Genomic DNA, 13394 nt, shown 5'->3' on the forward strand with positions numbered 1-13394 from the left:
CACTTTGGAGATGCCTAGAGTAGACCAAGGGGCAAGGAAAATCATCCCAGATTCAACAGGAAGTGAGCAAACCCAAAGTAGCAAGGACAACTTTGAAGCATCAGACAAGCCATTTTCTACACGTGCAGTCTAAGGTTTAGGCCCAGCTGAGTTCCTAATTTGATACATATGGTTACTACTGTCCTTTGTTTTCAAAGATGCTGCTTCATGATGGTGGATCACATTCTGTGTGATTATAACGCTGATGAGGGACTTGCATCTTATTCCACCTACAGCCTACCCTTAACAATAATGATCAGAATTAAGCATAATTATCATTTGTTTAAATGGTATTTTCTCAGTTCACAACCACGTTTTGCCTGTGCACAGAAAGACCCAAAGCTCTGTGTCACATTGCTGTGTCTGCTGCTGCAGATACGCGATATGGAATTAGGAGGAGAGGGAACTGAAGGAGTTGTGGGAAGCAGGGTGGCAGGAAGAAATGATGCTCGATTTACTCCTCACCTCAGGACCACTGGATACAACTTCTGAAGATACGCTTAGCACTTGGGTAAGAGCTTCATCACCACGATGTACTTTGTGTTGTCTGTCCCAAAACTAACTGTGCACAATTCTGTCTCCTTTCTCTCATTCTGCTTCTTTGTGACCAACGACATGGTTTAGCAACACGACTAGCTACAGAGAAGATTTTACTTTTCAAACAAGAGCATGGATGGCCTCAGTCACGGTAACCAACTGACTTAGTAAGACAAGGAAAAATACTATGAACAGAGTTCAGTGTAGACATCAATGGGTGCCTCTCAAGCTTCTGCCTACAACAGAAAATTAAATAATCCCCAAATCCCCACAAGACATGCTTTTAGGTTAGAGCTTGCACCAATGGCTTGCTCTGCTGACATGTTTAATCTCAGTAAGAACTTCTTTTGATATGGTGACCTGAAAGACCTAGTTTTACCACACTAACTGTATGATCTTGGAGAAATAACTTAACTTCTCTCAGTATATTCCTCGGAAGTAGAATAGGCGTAATGAAAATGCTACCAGGCCTCCCTTGTGGCTCTGCTGGTAAAGAATCTGCCTGCAATGTGGGAGGATCCCTGGGTTGGGAAGATCCCCTAGAGAAAAGCTACCCACTCCACTATTCCTAGAGAATTCCATGGGCTGTATAGTCCATGGGGTCGCAAAGAGTTGGACATGACTAAGCGACTTTCACTTTCACTTCAACGTTACCAGAAGAGTGCGGGGAGTCCAGCTGCTCACCGCTTAAGAGGCCACAAACAGGCCAGATTGGTGGAAAGCAAAGTTTGCTTTATTTCAGATGCCTGCAACTGTGGGGGGAGGGTGGTGGACATCTATCCAAAGGCCGCCTCCCCCTACCCCTGCAACCAGTGGGACAAGAGCTTTTGCAGACACAAGTGGGGGTGGGGGACTACATGCAGAAACAGCACAGTCATCTCTGACAGTTATCTTCAGGTTGGTCACCAGTGGTCTGACTAGTGACATGTTGGTTGCTTTAGGTACAGCTAGTCTTCAGTTTCAGCATTCATCTGTTCCCATTTCTTTGTGGCCAGTTCTCGGAATTGTGGCAGCTCATGTCCTTGGAACAGTCTGGTCATCATGACGATAAGTTCTCCACCTGGTGTTTTAGTATCTGTAAGACAGTTCATGGGATGTGGCTCAGAATATTATCTATAGCCCTTGAGAAAGAAATAAGGGTCCTTGACTACATTATTATTTAGCCTCCTTTGACTGTTTCCCTTTGTTTCTACGTTTCTCATTTCTCTCATTGAACTTATTCTTTGACTGAAGTTTTCCACAGACAAAAGGCAGTCAGCGGACGTGGTGTGGGGGCAAGGTCCATAGGGTCCTTCTCCTTAAAGGAATGTTGTAAAGAAGAAATGATAAAATCAGTGTAAAGTGCTTATCACAATGCCTGCCTAAGCATCCAGTAGGTGTCAGCAATGATCATTTTTAGGGTTTCCATTTCTCTTGGTTTCCTTTGTTGGCTTCAATCTGATAAAATAACAACTACACTGAACTGCAGGCTACTCAGGCGACACTAGTGGTAAAGAGTCCTCCTGCCAACACAGGAGAGGCAGGAGATGTGGGCTTGATCCCCAGATTGGGATGATCCCCTGTAGTAGGAAATGGCCACCCATTCCAGTATTCTTGCCTGGAAAATCCCAGGGACAGAGGAACCTGGTGGGCTGCAGTCCATGGGGTCACAGAGTCAGGCACGACTGAGTGACACTGTCATTTTCCAATATTCTTGCCTGGAAAATCCCATGGAGAGAGGAGTCTGGCCAGCTACAGTGCATAGGGTGGCAAAGAGTCAGATGTGACTGAACAATTAATACACACTACCAGTGATTGGGATTCCCTGGTGGCTCAGAAGGTAAAGAGTCTGCCTGCAATGTGGGAGACCTGAGTTCAATCCAAGAGATGTGGGTTTGATCCCTGAGTTGGGATGATCCCCTGTAGTAGGAAATGACAACCCATTCCAGTATTCTTGCCTGGAAAATCCCATGGACAGAGGAGGAGCCTGGTGGGCTACAGTCCATAGGTTTGCAAAGAGTTGGACACGACTGAGTGACTTCACTTTCACCACTGATTGGAGAACCAGAAAAAAAAAAATTTCAGATAGTCTATCAAACATTGTTAATATCTTGCTTCCTAAGGATTTTTTGATTTTTATAGTAAGACAAATTTTCCAATAAAGAGGTTTGGAAAATTCTTCTTCCTTCTTTGGAAAGAAATGACAATGTTTTCGCTTTTGAAATAGATGAACCAGTAACCTACTCTTCCATCCCTTCCTCCACAAATTGAATACTTGCAGTGAGGCTGGGCTCTGTGTGGCACCAAGACACAGGATTATAACCCAAGTATTGAGGAACCAGGGCTTTTGGTCCATTTCAGGGGATGTAGGCAGCAGGGGAGGCCACCATGGGGAATACTGTGACCATGATAGTTATTCATAAAATGGCAGAACTAGCGATGCATACGGAGAAGGCAATGGCACACCACTCCAGTACTCTTGCCTGGAAAATCCCATGGGCGGAGGAGCCTGGTGGGCTGCAGTCCATGGGGTCGTTAGGAGTCGGACACGACTGAGTGACTTCACTTTCACTTTTCACTTTCATGCACTGGAGAAGGAAATGGCAACCCACTCCAGTGTTCTTGCCTGGAGAATCCCAGGGACGGGGGAGCCCGGTGGGCTGCCGTCTATGGGGTCGTGCAGATTTGGACACAACTGAATTGACTTAGCAGCAGCAGCAATGCATAATTGTAGTTTATTAACTATTTTCTAAGTAAGATATCCAGGCATCTGTTGATGAAATTAGGTAACATTGAACTCATGGATTAATTAGCATATTTTACAGAGACTGTTAACTTAAGCTTGTATTTATTTGGAAACATATCAAGTTGAAGAACAAGGGAAAAGCTTGAAATCTTTGTATGACCTTCCCAAGACCTGAGTTGCTAGATAACAGTTAATAAAATATTAAAGATAAAATAATGTAGTTATCAGTCTTTTATCTTTATATAAAATAATCATGAGAATATCTTGGGAGTTTTCCAGTCAAAACAATATCAAATTATTTTCTACTTAAGGTAAGAGGTGGCTACCCTGAATGGGTTTTGTTATTTATGCAGGATTACCAAATAATGTGTGGGTGGGTGTGTTTGTGTGTGTGTGTGAGAGAGAGAAAGAGGGAAAGAAAGTGTAATTAATCTGTTGATATTTAGTACTAAACCCTTCTTCCTAAGGCTTAACATTTGTGAAAATAATTATTAGGTGAGAGCAAAAACAATTTGCTTCTCCTAAAAATTCTGTTTAGGGGTCTTAAGCCTTGGAATTTTCCCAACAATCTCTGTAAGATGAATTTAACATTTTTACCTTCACAGAAAAGTAAAGTCCACTCCTTGAATGCCTGATCAGGAACTGACTGACAAGAAGACAGGCATTGCTTTCCCATCCAACCCTTTCAATTGAACAGGGGAAATGGAGAAAGATCAATAGACCAAGAATCAGTGAGAAGGCTCAGAGACATTTTTATTAATGAAGTATATTCTAAAGCAGAAAAGAAAAGGTCAGCAGCTCATTTTCTGGATTCCTAGCAATGAATGTTGCTGCAATGTAAGGGGGAAATGCTATGAAGGAAGGCAGAGCCAGCTCTGGACTACTTGCGTGGAGGGACAAAGGACTCATCAAAGTGGACGGGCAAGCCCTTTTCACAGTGGATAACGATGACTCTGTAGTCTTTGGTGGCTTTGTAATGGCATGGAGGCCGGGTGGACCCTCCTTTATGCTTGCAAATGGTAACCTGGAATTTAGACTTGCTTATTCTGAGATTGCCTCTGTAAGGTTTTCCATTCTTATCTTTACAGATGTCCTTGATGTCATTCTTGTTGCCATGAACAAAGGTGTTGATGTCTTTGCAAGGTTTGGTCAGGTGTCGTTTCTCCATCATCATTTCACAGTATTTGTTATCCCGGCCCTTTGGACTGCGATCATAGTGCTGTGTCAGGAAGTGTTTGTATCTGCGGTCATCTTTAGCCAGGGTCAGTGGGGTCAGACTCAGTCCCAGCATGAAGAGCAAAAACAGGGGGCTCAGGACCGTCACCATCTCTTCCAACAAAGGCTCCTGCCAAGGGCAAAAGGAGATGTAATAGGGGCACAGAACAGAATTGCCAAATTAGGCTGAAAGGACAAGGATTTTTCTCTCTGGCAGGGTGTCATGAATCTCTGTCACTAGATATATTTTTTCCTTTTCCTTTCCTCAGTAGTCTCGTATGTCTTCTCAACTGATTCCTTTGGAACATCTATAAGAACATTTCCTGAATACAACTTCCAAGTACAACCACTGTTTCTTATCCCGGAGGATCACTGAGAATTTACCTTTCTATCAGTTGTTGCAATTCAAAATCCACTCACATTCCTTAATTCATTTATTAACTAATTTAATACCAAGCACTACATAAGCCGCTGTTGGGTACCAGGCACTGTGCTGGGTCCCAGAACACCAAGACCATTAAAGACACATCCAGTGCCTCGCTAATCCAGGATGTAGCACCCATGGGGAAAGGATGAGAGTGCCAATCCACTGCGAAGAGACAGCAAGGTGTACTCTGAGAGCTAAGAAGAAGGACTTTCAGGGAACCTTGAGCCCAGGGAAGGGCTATCAGAGAGGACTGGTGAAGACAGCATCCCCGAACAAGTCAACCCATCAGTTGACTGTGAGAAGAGAAGCGAGAGCAGTTTCACCCTGAGGTGAAAGTAAGCAGACCCAATTCCCCAAGAAGTAGGCTTCCCTGGTGGCTCAGTTAGTAAAGCGTCTGCCTGCAACGTAGGAGACCCGGGCTTGATCCCTGGGTTGGGAAGATCCCCTGGAGAAGGAAATGGCAACCCATTCTGGTATTCTCGCTTGGAGAATTCCATGGACAGAGGATATTGGTGGGCTACAGTTTATGGGGTCTCAAAGAGTTGGACATGACTGCGCGATTTTCACTTTCACTTTTTCATGATTTCTTGGCAATCACACATGCAGCAAAATTCTTATAATGGGATGAAAGTTTGACCTTAAATTTATCCTTAGATATACTATAATCTTTATGAATCCTAAATTGAAAGATAAATGATATAGTGTCATGGACATTAAATTATTAATTTTTATATTGTGCTTTTCTTGTGTGTAAGTCAGTAAACTTATTTTCGTATTAAATACTTTCGTAGCTCTTAAAGAGGCCATCGGTTGTAGCACTAAGCCTGTCATGATGCTAAACAGTCCTGGGAGTACAATTGTGACTCTAGAAATATAAGAGCATTTGGGGTTCTGCAGTTTACATGGGAAGCCACGTGACAGGCTGAGTGAAATGACCTCCCTTTCTAATCAGCATCTGGCATTGATCTTTATCTGTTTATCATGCTATAGACAAATTTGGTATATTGCCAAAAAATTACCAGATTATATGCTAGAAATTATTTGGTCATTCCTCAATATTGAAATAGTCCCTGAAAAGTTTTCCATTAAGCACACAACAGTATCATTTGTAATAGAATCAGCAAAAATAATTTGGGGAGGTTAGCAAGAAAGTGGCAGACGACTGGGAGAGTCACACCTAAACGAATGACACGCCGTCCTACAGGGCCACTGCTCCACCACAGCTGCTGGGCTGCCTGCTCCCCACGCACCAAGCTCTTTACGTTTACAGGGTGTTGCAGTCTCCTGGGTGTGTATTTCCTTCCTACTTTTTGGGAAGATACTTTTCTCCAATTGTAATCAGTTAAGTCTCTTGCTCTGCAATGGATAAAATATTGCCTTTTAACATCAAAAGCAGTTGTAGAATGGCAGACTGTCAAGGGTGGAAGTATCCTTAATGGTCACACTGTGAACAGAGGCCGAAATCCCAGAGTTCAAAACTCTAGTAGAACCTGAGCTGGTTGTACCCAAAAGAGTCATTAGGTGGCAGCGAAATGTTGTCTCCCTCGCTTAGAGGAAACGGTGGGTCCTTGTAGGAGTCAGTATTGTACAGGGGATATCGCTGATCACAGAAAGGGGTGTGAGCTGGCAGGCTCAGCAACAGTCTCTGTCCAAACACTTTATGCTTTAGACATATATTATTCACCTTGAATCATACTGCCTGCCTCACAGCAGACCCTCAGTAATAGATGTTTTAATGACTGATGTCATTTTCCTCTCCAGGTATAAACTTATCTATGAAATGAGAGTTGCTTGCTATGAAAGTTTGAAATTCCATGGCTCTCTTTAAGCATAAGGGAGCCATTCTAGTTTCACTAGCAAAAGTCCAGTGAGCATGGAATTGTAAAGATAAGTTTGTATAGATTTAGTTGGTGTCACAGGCACCAGCTGAAAGAAAGAGATGTCAGGGTGATCTGAGCCCAGTCTCACTGGTGTGCATCATCCTTTAAGGTGCAGTGTGTAAGCCCAGCCCTCTTCACCTCTAGTTAAGGTGCTGACCCTACCTCAGGGTTGGCTCCCTAAAAAGGCACTTGTTTGTTGGGAGGTTGAAGGTCCTCATGTTCCAGTCTGGGAAGGTACATCTTTATTTCTGACGTACAAAATTTGCACATTCATCCTGTAACAATTCAGCAAAATTTTGCTCAGGCTTATCGGAGAAGGGAATAGCACCCCACTCCAGTACTCTTGCCTGGAAAATCCCATGGACGGAGGAGCCTGGTGGGCTGCAGTCCATGGGGTCATGAAGAGTCAGACACCACTGAGCGACTTCACTTTCAGTTTTCACTTTCACGCACTGGAGAAGGAAATGGCAACCAATTTCAGTGTTATTGCCTGGAGAATCCCAGGGACGGGGGAGCCTGGTGGGCTGCCATTTCTGGGGTCAAACAGAGTTGGACACAACTGAAGCAACTTAGCAGCATTGCAATCTTAGGGGCTTCCCCAGTAGCTCAGTGGTAAAGAATCTGCCTGCAATGTAGTAGCCTCAGAAGACTGAGGTTAGATTCCTCGGTTGGGAAGATCCCCTGGAGGAGGGCAAGGCAACCCATTTCAGTATTCTTGCCTGGAGAATCCCATGGGCAGAGAAGCTGGAGGGGCTACAGTCCATGGGGTTGCAAAGAGTCTGACACGACTGAAGCGACTCAGCATGCATGTGTTCTGATCATGACTCCCTGAGACATCCAGAAACCAAACCCTAGCAAACATGCACCATGGCCACCTATTTAACATCTGCTCCCCCACTCACACCTTCCACACTCATGTTTGCAATTCTAAATTTCCCAAAAAGGAAGGTAAAATGGAATTGGGAAAAAACAAATAAGAGACAGAATATTTGTGGTACAGAATATTTGTGGGAAGAAAACAAACAAGGACAGAATATTTATGGTACAGAATCTGCATAGGCCAAAAGTGCAGGGCCTCACGTTTGGTCAAGGATTGTCAGACTCATTTAGACAGATCCTTCTAGACCCAAGCACATAATCGTCAGGTCCTTCTAGACCCAAGCACTTAATTGTCAGTGGAATTTGTTCCAAATGTTCTTTAGACTAACTTTATCCTGTGTCTCAAACCAATCCCTTGGTCTTTATAAAAATTAACATTCTCTTCCTCTCCCCACAGGCAATATTTTGTACTCAACAGATTCATCAAACTTTATGCACCGAAAAATTACCTTGACATAGGATTATGAGTAACTACAGCCAGTGTACCTTCCTTTGAACTTTGGATGTGTTCCACTTACTTTGTTTTCAAAGAGCATCCAAGAACTTTTCTCTCCCTTTTTTTTTGTTGGCACTGTATGATTTGTGGGATCTTAGTTCCCTGACAAAGGAATGAACCTACATCCTTGGGGGTGAAAAGCAAAAACTCCTAAACACTTGGACTGAAACGGAATTCCCCCAAAACTTTCTAAAAGAAAGTAAATAGCAGGGAAGGAGATAAGACTGAGCACACACGCATGCATGTTCTAAGAAAACAGTGCTAGGACTTCCCTGATGGTCCAGTGGCTAAGAGTCCAAGCGCCCAGTGCAGGGGCTGGGTTCCATCCCTGGTCAGGGAAGTAGATCCCTCATGCTACAGCTAACGATCCTACATGCGGCAACTAAAAAAAAAAAAAAAAAAGATCTGCCATGCTGTAGCTAAAAACAAGGATGGATGATCTCCCATGCTAAGACCCAGTGCAGCCAAATAAATAATAAATATTAAAAAGGAAAGAAAGAAAACAGCTAAAAATATACTTCTGTTTTTCCTTGTTAAGCCACATACACTGTCTGTGTCTGGGGTGGGGTGGGGTCTTCCAGATGCCTTCAGCACCTGTCTCACCTTCTTTGGGGATTTTATCACAATTTAGGAATCTCTCCTAAACCTCCGCTTGCTCCTAGCTGCACTAGTTTGCTTTTAGTCCAAGAGCAGTGTCCTTGCATATAGAATATCCCCTAAAGAAATCTGTTTTCATTTTAGACTTTGGAACCTAATTCATTTTCTTCTGAATTCATGAGCTTGGTCCCAGAGGCTTTAAAAGGGTGGGGAAATAGGTTCATTGAGATGGATGGACATCTAGAAATAGCATATAAACAAACAAACATATATAAAACAATAGATTACCCAGATGGAAGGATCTTATAAAAATCTAGAAGTTTCCTTCCAACTGCAGAGGGGTTCCAACTGTTTGTTCCTGGAGACGGATTCCAGCTGAGTGAACCTGGAGGCCCCTCCCGGTTCTGATCATACAGTGATCAGATGGACAGGGTGGAGAGACTAGATCTGAAAATCCTCAGTCTTGTCAGAGACACACAAACCAAGGACACTACTCTTGGACAAAACACGGAGAGTCATTCCCCTCTTCCTTGGGCCCAATTGGGTCAAATATTAACTCACTTGAATGGACTAGAGATTTGTTCTAGGAGGCAAAACTTGATAAATGTGGCCTTTTGTCCCCAAGTTGGCTTTTTCTGACATCCCTGTATTGTTATTCCTGCCCAAGACAGGATTGAGGTTTTATTATTCCCATGCAATGATCTGGATCCCAAAGATGTTGTTTCTTGGGCCAGCTCCAAGAACTGCCTTGCAAAAGCCTGCAGAGAAGATGGGGTCCCCCAGGAGGATGCTGCTCCACTGTACTTTCTGTTTACCCACAGAATTTGGTCTCATGAACAGGTTCTAAGTAGGTTTTATAGAACCAGGAAAGCACTTCCAGAGAAGGTTATGTGACAGCTGTTAGCACCCTGCACCTGACCTCAACCTCCCAGCATTAACCTTCAGAAATACCCTTATCCTGGGCTTCTGTTTCCTTTCTTCTTTACCTGTCCACAAACGACTAACTGTGAGCACCCGATATTTTGTTGTAAAATTGTCTAACTCCACCATCAATGCAACACTGACTTGTATCCACTCACAAAATGGCTATGTTGCCTGCATAGAAAGTGGACCCAAGGGTACCAGGATCACTTTCAGATCCTATGGTTTCAAATATCAGGTAGTGTCAGGGGACGTTCAACTTTAAGGAATCCTATATGTTGTTTCCTCCCTTTGTGTGCTGTTTCTCAAGGGCCCTCTGTTCCTTATCAGTTCCTGGAAAACAGGAACGAGCAGAGCTGCACACAGTTCTCAGGACTGAGGTCATGGGACAGCGCATGCGTGGATTCCCTTCAGTGACCTTTTACTTTACTGTAAACTATTCAGTCATGTCCCTATTACTCAGAATATGGATTGTCTTCTGGCCCTGTGACGATTGTTATTCATCTGGTTTTGTTTTTGCTCAACTTTATTTTTGCTACTTAAAGCTTCCTTGTATGAAAATATATAAGTATATGCTGTTACAAATGAAGCACCCTTGTTTCACTCGAGACTTGGGTCCCCCACGTCCCTCTTCGTCGACTTCAGTCCCCAGGTCCTGGTCTGTAAAGACCGTAACAGGTAGGAGCAGGAGGCCAGCTGTCTCGCAGACCCCCAGCAACCACCTTCACTGGTATTGGATCTAGGGCACTGCTATCTTGTTAAAAATTACCAACCTTCTCTTGTTGTCCACCCACCTCTACATTTTCAGTCTCCCTGTATTTTAGGCATTAGCGAAAGACATGCTACCTACCAGTAAAACAAATGCACTTGACATGATCATAATAATTACAGTAATCAGTGTTACCTTGCATTCTATGAAAAGCTCATATATTTAACCTTCAGTAGAACTACGTGAGGCAGGTATTATGTAAGTCAGTTCTTCTTATGAGGAAACTCTGAAATCAAACAGCAGGGGAACCTTGACGGAAAGAATCCTTTCTCTTTTTTTACTAATAACTTTTGCTTTGTCCAGTTTCTGCCTATAAAACCCTTCCACTGCAGGCTCCTCGGAGCACCTCTCCTATATACTAGATGAGATGCTGCCCCTTTCATCAATGATTCAACAAAACCAATAAAATCTTCAAATTTACTCAGTTGAATTTTGGTTTTTAACAGAACCAAAGAGAAGTAGCAGGATGTAGGGCCTCTACTGGCATCCAACAAGGCGTCCAAACACTCAATTTCCTCTTCTGAGCAAACACCCTGTTTGAGAGGAGCACCTATTTTAATTAATTGTGCATCACTTTTTAAATATAAACTGAAAAATTGAGTTTTGGAAAGTTTTCAACCATTACAAACCACACAGCTGGGACTGTACTGGAAGAGGATGCCAGATGAAGTTATTAAGGAGGAGAAGTTTGATGCCAGGGTATAAAACAGCAAACGATAGGCTAGCTCTGTTGTTTGTTGGCAGTGCTCCCAGGGATATGAAGCTGAATCTTTCTTAGTTTACCATTCAGAGAACACAAGAGCCCTTAAGAATATAGCCAAGGGTACTCTTCCTGTTGTATGTGAAACTAACCTCAAAACCTGGGTTATGCAAACCATTTTCCAGGACTGGTTTTTCCATCACTTTATCCTAGAGGTAGAGAAGTATTGCTTGGAGAAGGATATCCCACTCAACATTCATTTGCTGCTCAGCAGTGCTCCCAGACACCCCCTATTCATGGCTGACTTTCATCTCAACATCAAAGTAGTGCATCTGCCTCTGAATACTACATTGCTCATCCAACGTAAAGACTAGGGAGATATACTGACTTTCTGGAAATATTATTTATGTCATATTTTTCATCAAGCAGTAAAGGCAAGTGGCAAATCATGAACAACCTTGTGCCAATTTTGGAAGGACAATAATATCTACAAGGCCATAAAAAATTTTGACTTTGCTTGGCATGAGGTTCCAATGTTACTGAGAATGGGGTTTGGAAGCACCTTTGCCTACAGTTTGTTCACAATTCGTGGGTTTGAGAAGGTGAATGAAGAGTCCAAAGAGGTCTTCAGTGACTTAGTGACTCTCAGTGAGAAGCTGGACTTAGATCCGCAAGAGGATAATTTCACCGAACTCCGTGCTGTGCAACACAAGGAGGCTACTAATGAAGACCTGATGGGATTGGAGGCCCAGAGAAAGGACAAAGAGATACAAGAGGAAGAAGTAACTGAAGAACTGATGAGATTCATGACACGAGAAATGGCAAGGGGATTTTCTTTACTTGAGGAGGCACTGTTTGTTTTTGAGCCACAGGACCAGAACATAGGAAGACACACAAAGCTTGCAGAAACTGTTCAGAATGCAATCCAGTGCTACTGTGTCATTTAAAATGAGAGTATAAGGGTCCTACCCAGACATCACTGGATCATTTTTACAAGAGGGTAGGTAGAATTGAAGCTCCAATACTTCGGCTACCTGATGCAAAAAGCTAACTCATTAGAAAAGACCCTGATGCTGGGAAAGATTGAAGGCAGGAGGAGAAGGGGATGACAGAAGACAAGATGGTTGGATGGCATCATCGACTCAATGGACATGAGTTTGAGCAAGCTCCAGGAGATGGTGAATGGCAGGGAAGCCTGGCATGCTGCAGTCCATGGGGTCGCAAAGAGTCGGACACGACTGATGGCTGAACAACAGGTAGAATTGAATCCAGCAAGGAACCAGAACTTGTGCCATCAATGCCAAGTGTGAGTGAAACTGCAGCCTGCCCTCCATCTCCTATTGCTGATGATCCTTCAGCTGAACCACTCCCGCCTCCTCTCCCTCCTCTAGTTAGTGACTCTTCTCGTCTGTTCACTCGACGCCAGCCCTCCTATGCCAGCTGTTGTACTGTGCTACTCTACTTTTCAAGGTACTGCACTGTAAGATTAAAATTTCTTTATTTTTATATTAATTTGTGTGAAAAGTATTGTAAACCTGTTATAGCGTAGTACTACATAGCAGGTTGTGTCAGTTGCCTTTCTCAGCTAACTTTTCTGGACTAATGAAAAAGAGGACTTACAAACATGCTCTCAGAATAGAACTCCTTCTTATGTAGGAGACTTACTCTATTTTGAAACTATGCCGATATCCTGTCCTTTATCAAATTATCAACTTATTCGTTTATTGTATCAGTGTAGCCTCATGGTTTCTCACTTTTTTAGTTGTTTGTATAATCTTTTTCATTATTATCTTGCTGCTCAAATTGTCACAGTTTTGGCCATTGGGAGCCCCTTAAACTGACTTCTGTGTCCTTTTGATGTTCCCATCATTGTTTGGGTATTTTCTTGCTTTCTGGTTAAAGATATTCTAGTCTCCTCTTCTGTGCTCCTTGTCCCAGCCCTGAGGGCAGCCATTTCTTCGGGGAGCCATTTCTCCAAGGCTCTTTTAAGGATAGTACATGGTATTTAAATAAAAGCCAAGTTCTGCCTAAAAGCTAATCATGCTTGTCACTCTTGGGATGTTGCTGTTACCAGACTCTTTGAGTGAACACATCGAAGAGCTGTGTATACATAAATTTACACACATTGACAAAAGTTGAGATTGCAGCAGAACCAAAAAAGCAGAGGGGGATTAAGGATTAGCCTTTCTGGAGAATGAAATTAATATTC

The 13394-nt window shown here is 43.1% G+C and overlaps 1 protein-coding gene across 1 annotated transcript; it reads right to left on the reverse strand.

The window, feature by feature from the left end:
- Window positions 1–4181: 4181 nt before the first annotated feature.
- On the reverse strand, window positions 4182–4628 carry LOC128054528 (angiogenin-1-like). The gene has a single exon (XM_052647158.1). The coding sequence runs from the start codon at window positions 4626–4628 to the stop codon at window positions 4182–4184; it is 447 nt and encodes a 148-aa protein (XP_052503118.1).
- Between the last annotated feature and the right edge of the window lie 8766 nt (window positions 4629–13394).

The sequence above is a fragment of the Budorcas taxicolor genome, chromosome 10 (assembly GCF_023091745.1).
Source record: "Budorcas taxicolor isolate Tak-1 chromosome 10, Takin1.1, whole genome shotgun sequence".
Classification (NCBI taxonomy): Eukaryota; Metazoa; Chordata; class Mammalia; order Artiodactyla; family Bovidae; genus Budorcas; species Budorcas taxicolor.

Coding starts and splice junctions, on each gene's coding strand:
- LOC128054528 (XM_052647158.1), bottom strand. CDS start 4,628: ATGGTGACGGTCCTGAGCCCCCTGTTTTTGCTCTTCATGCTGGGACTG.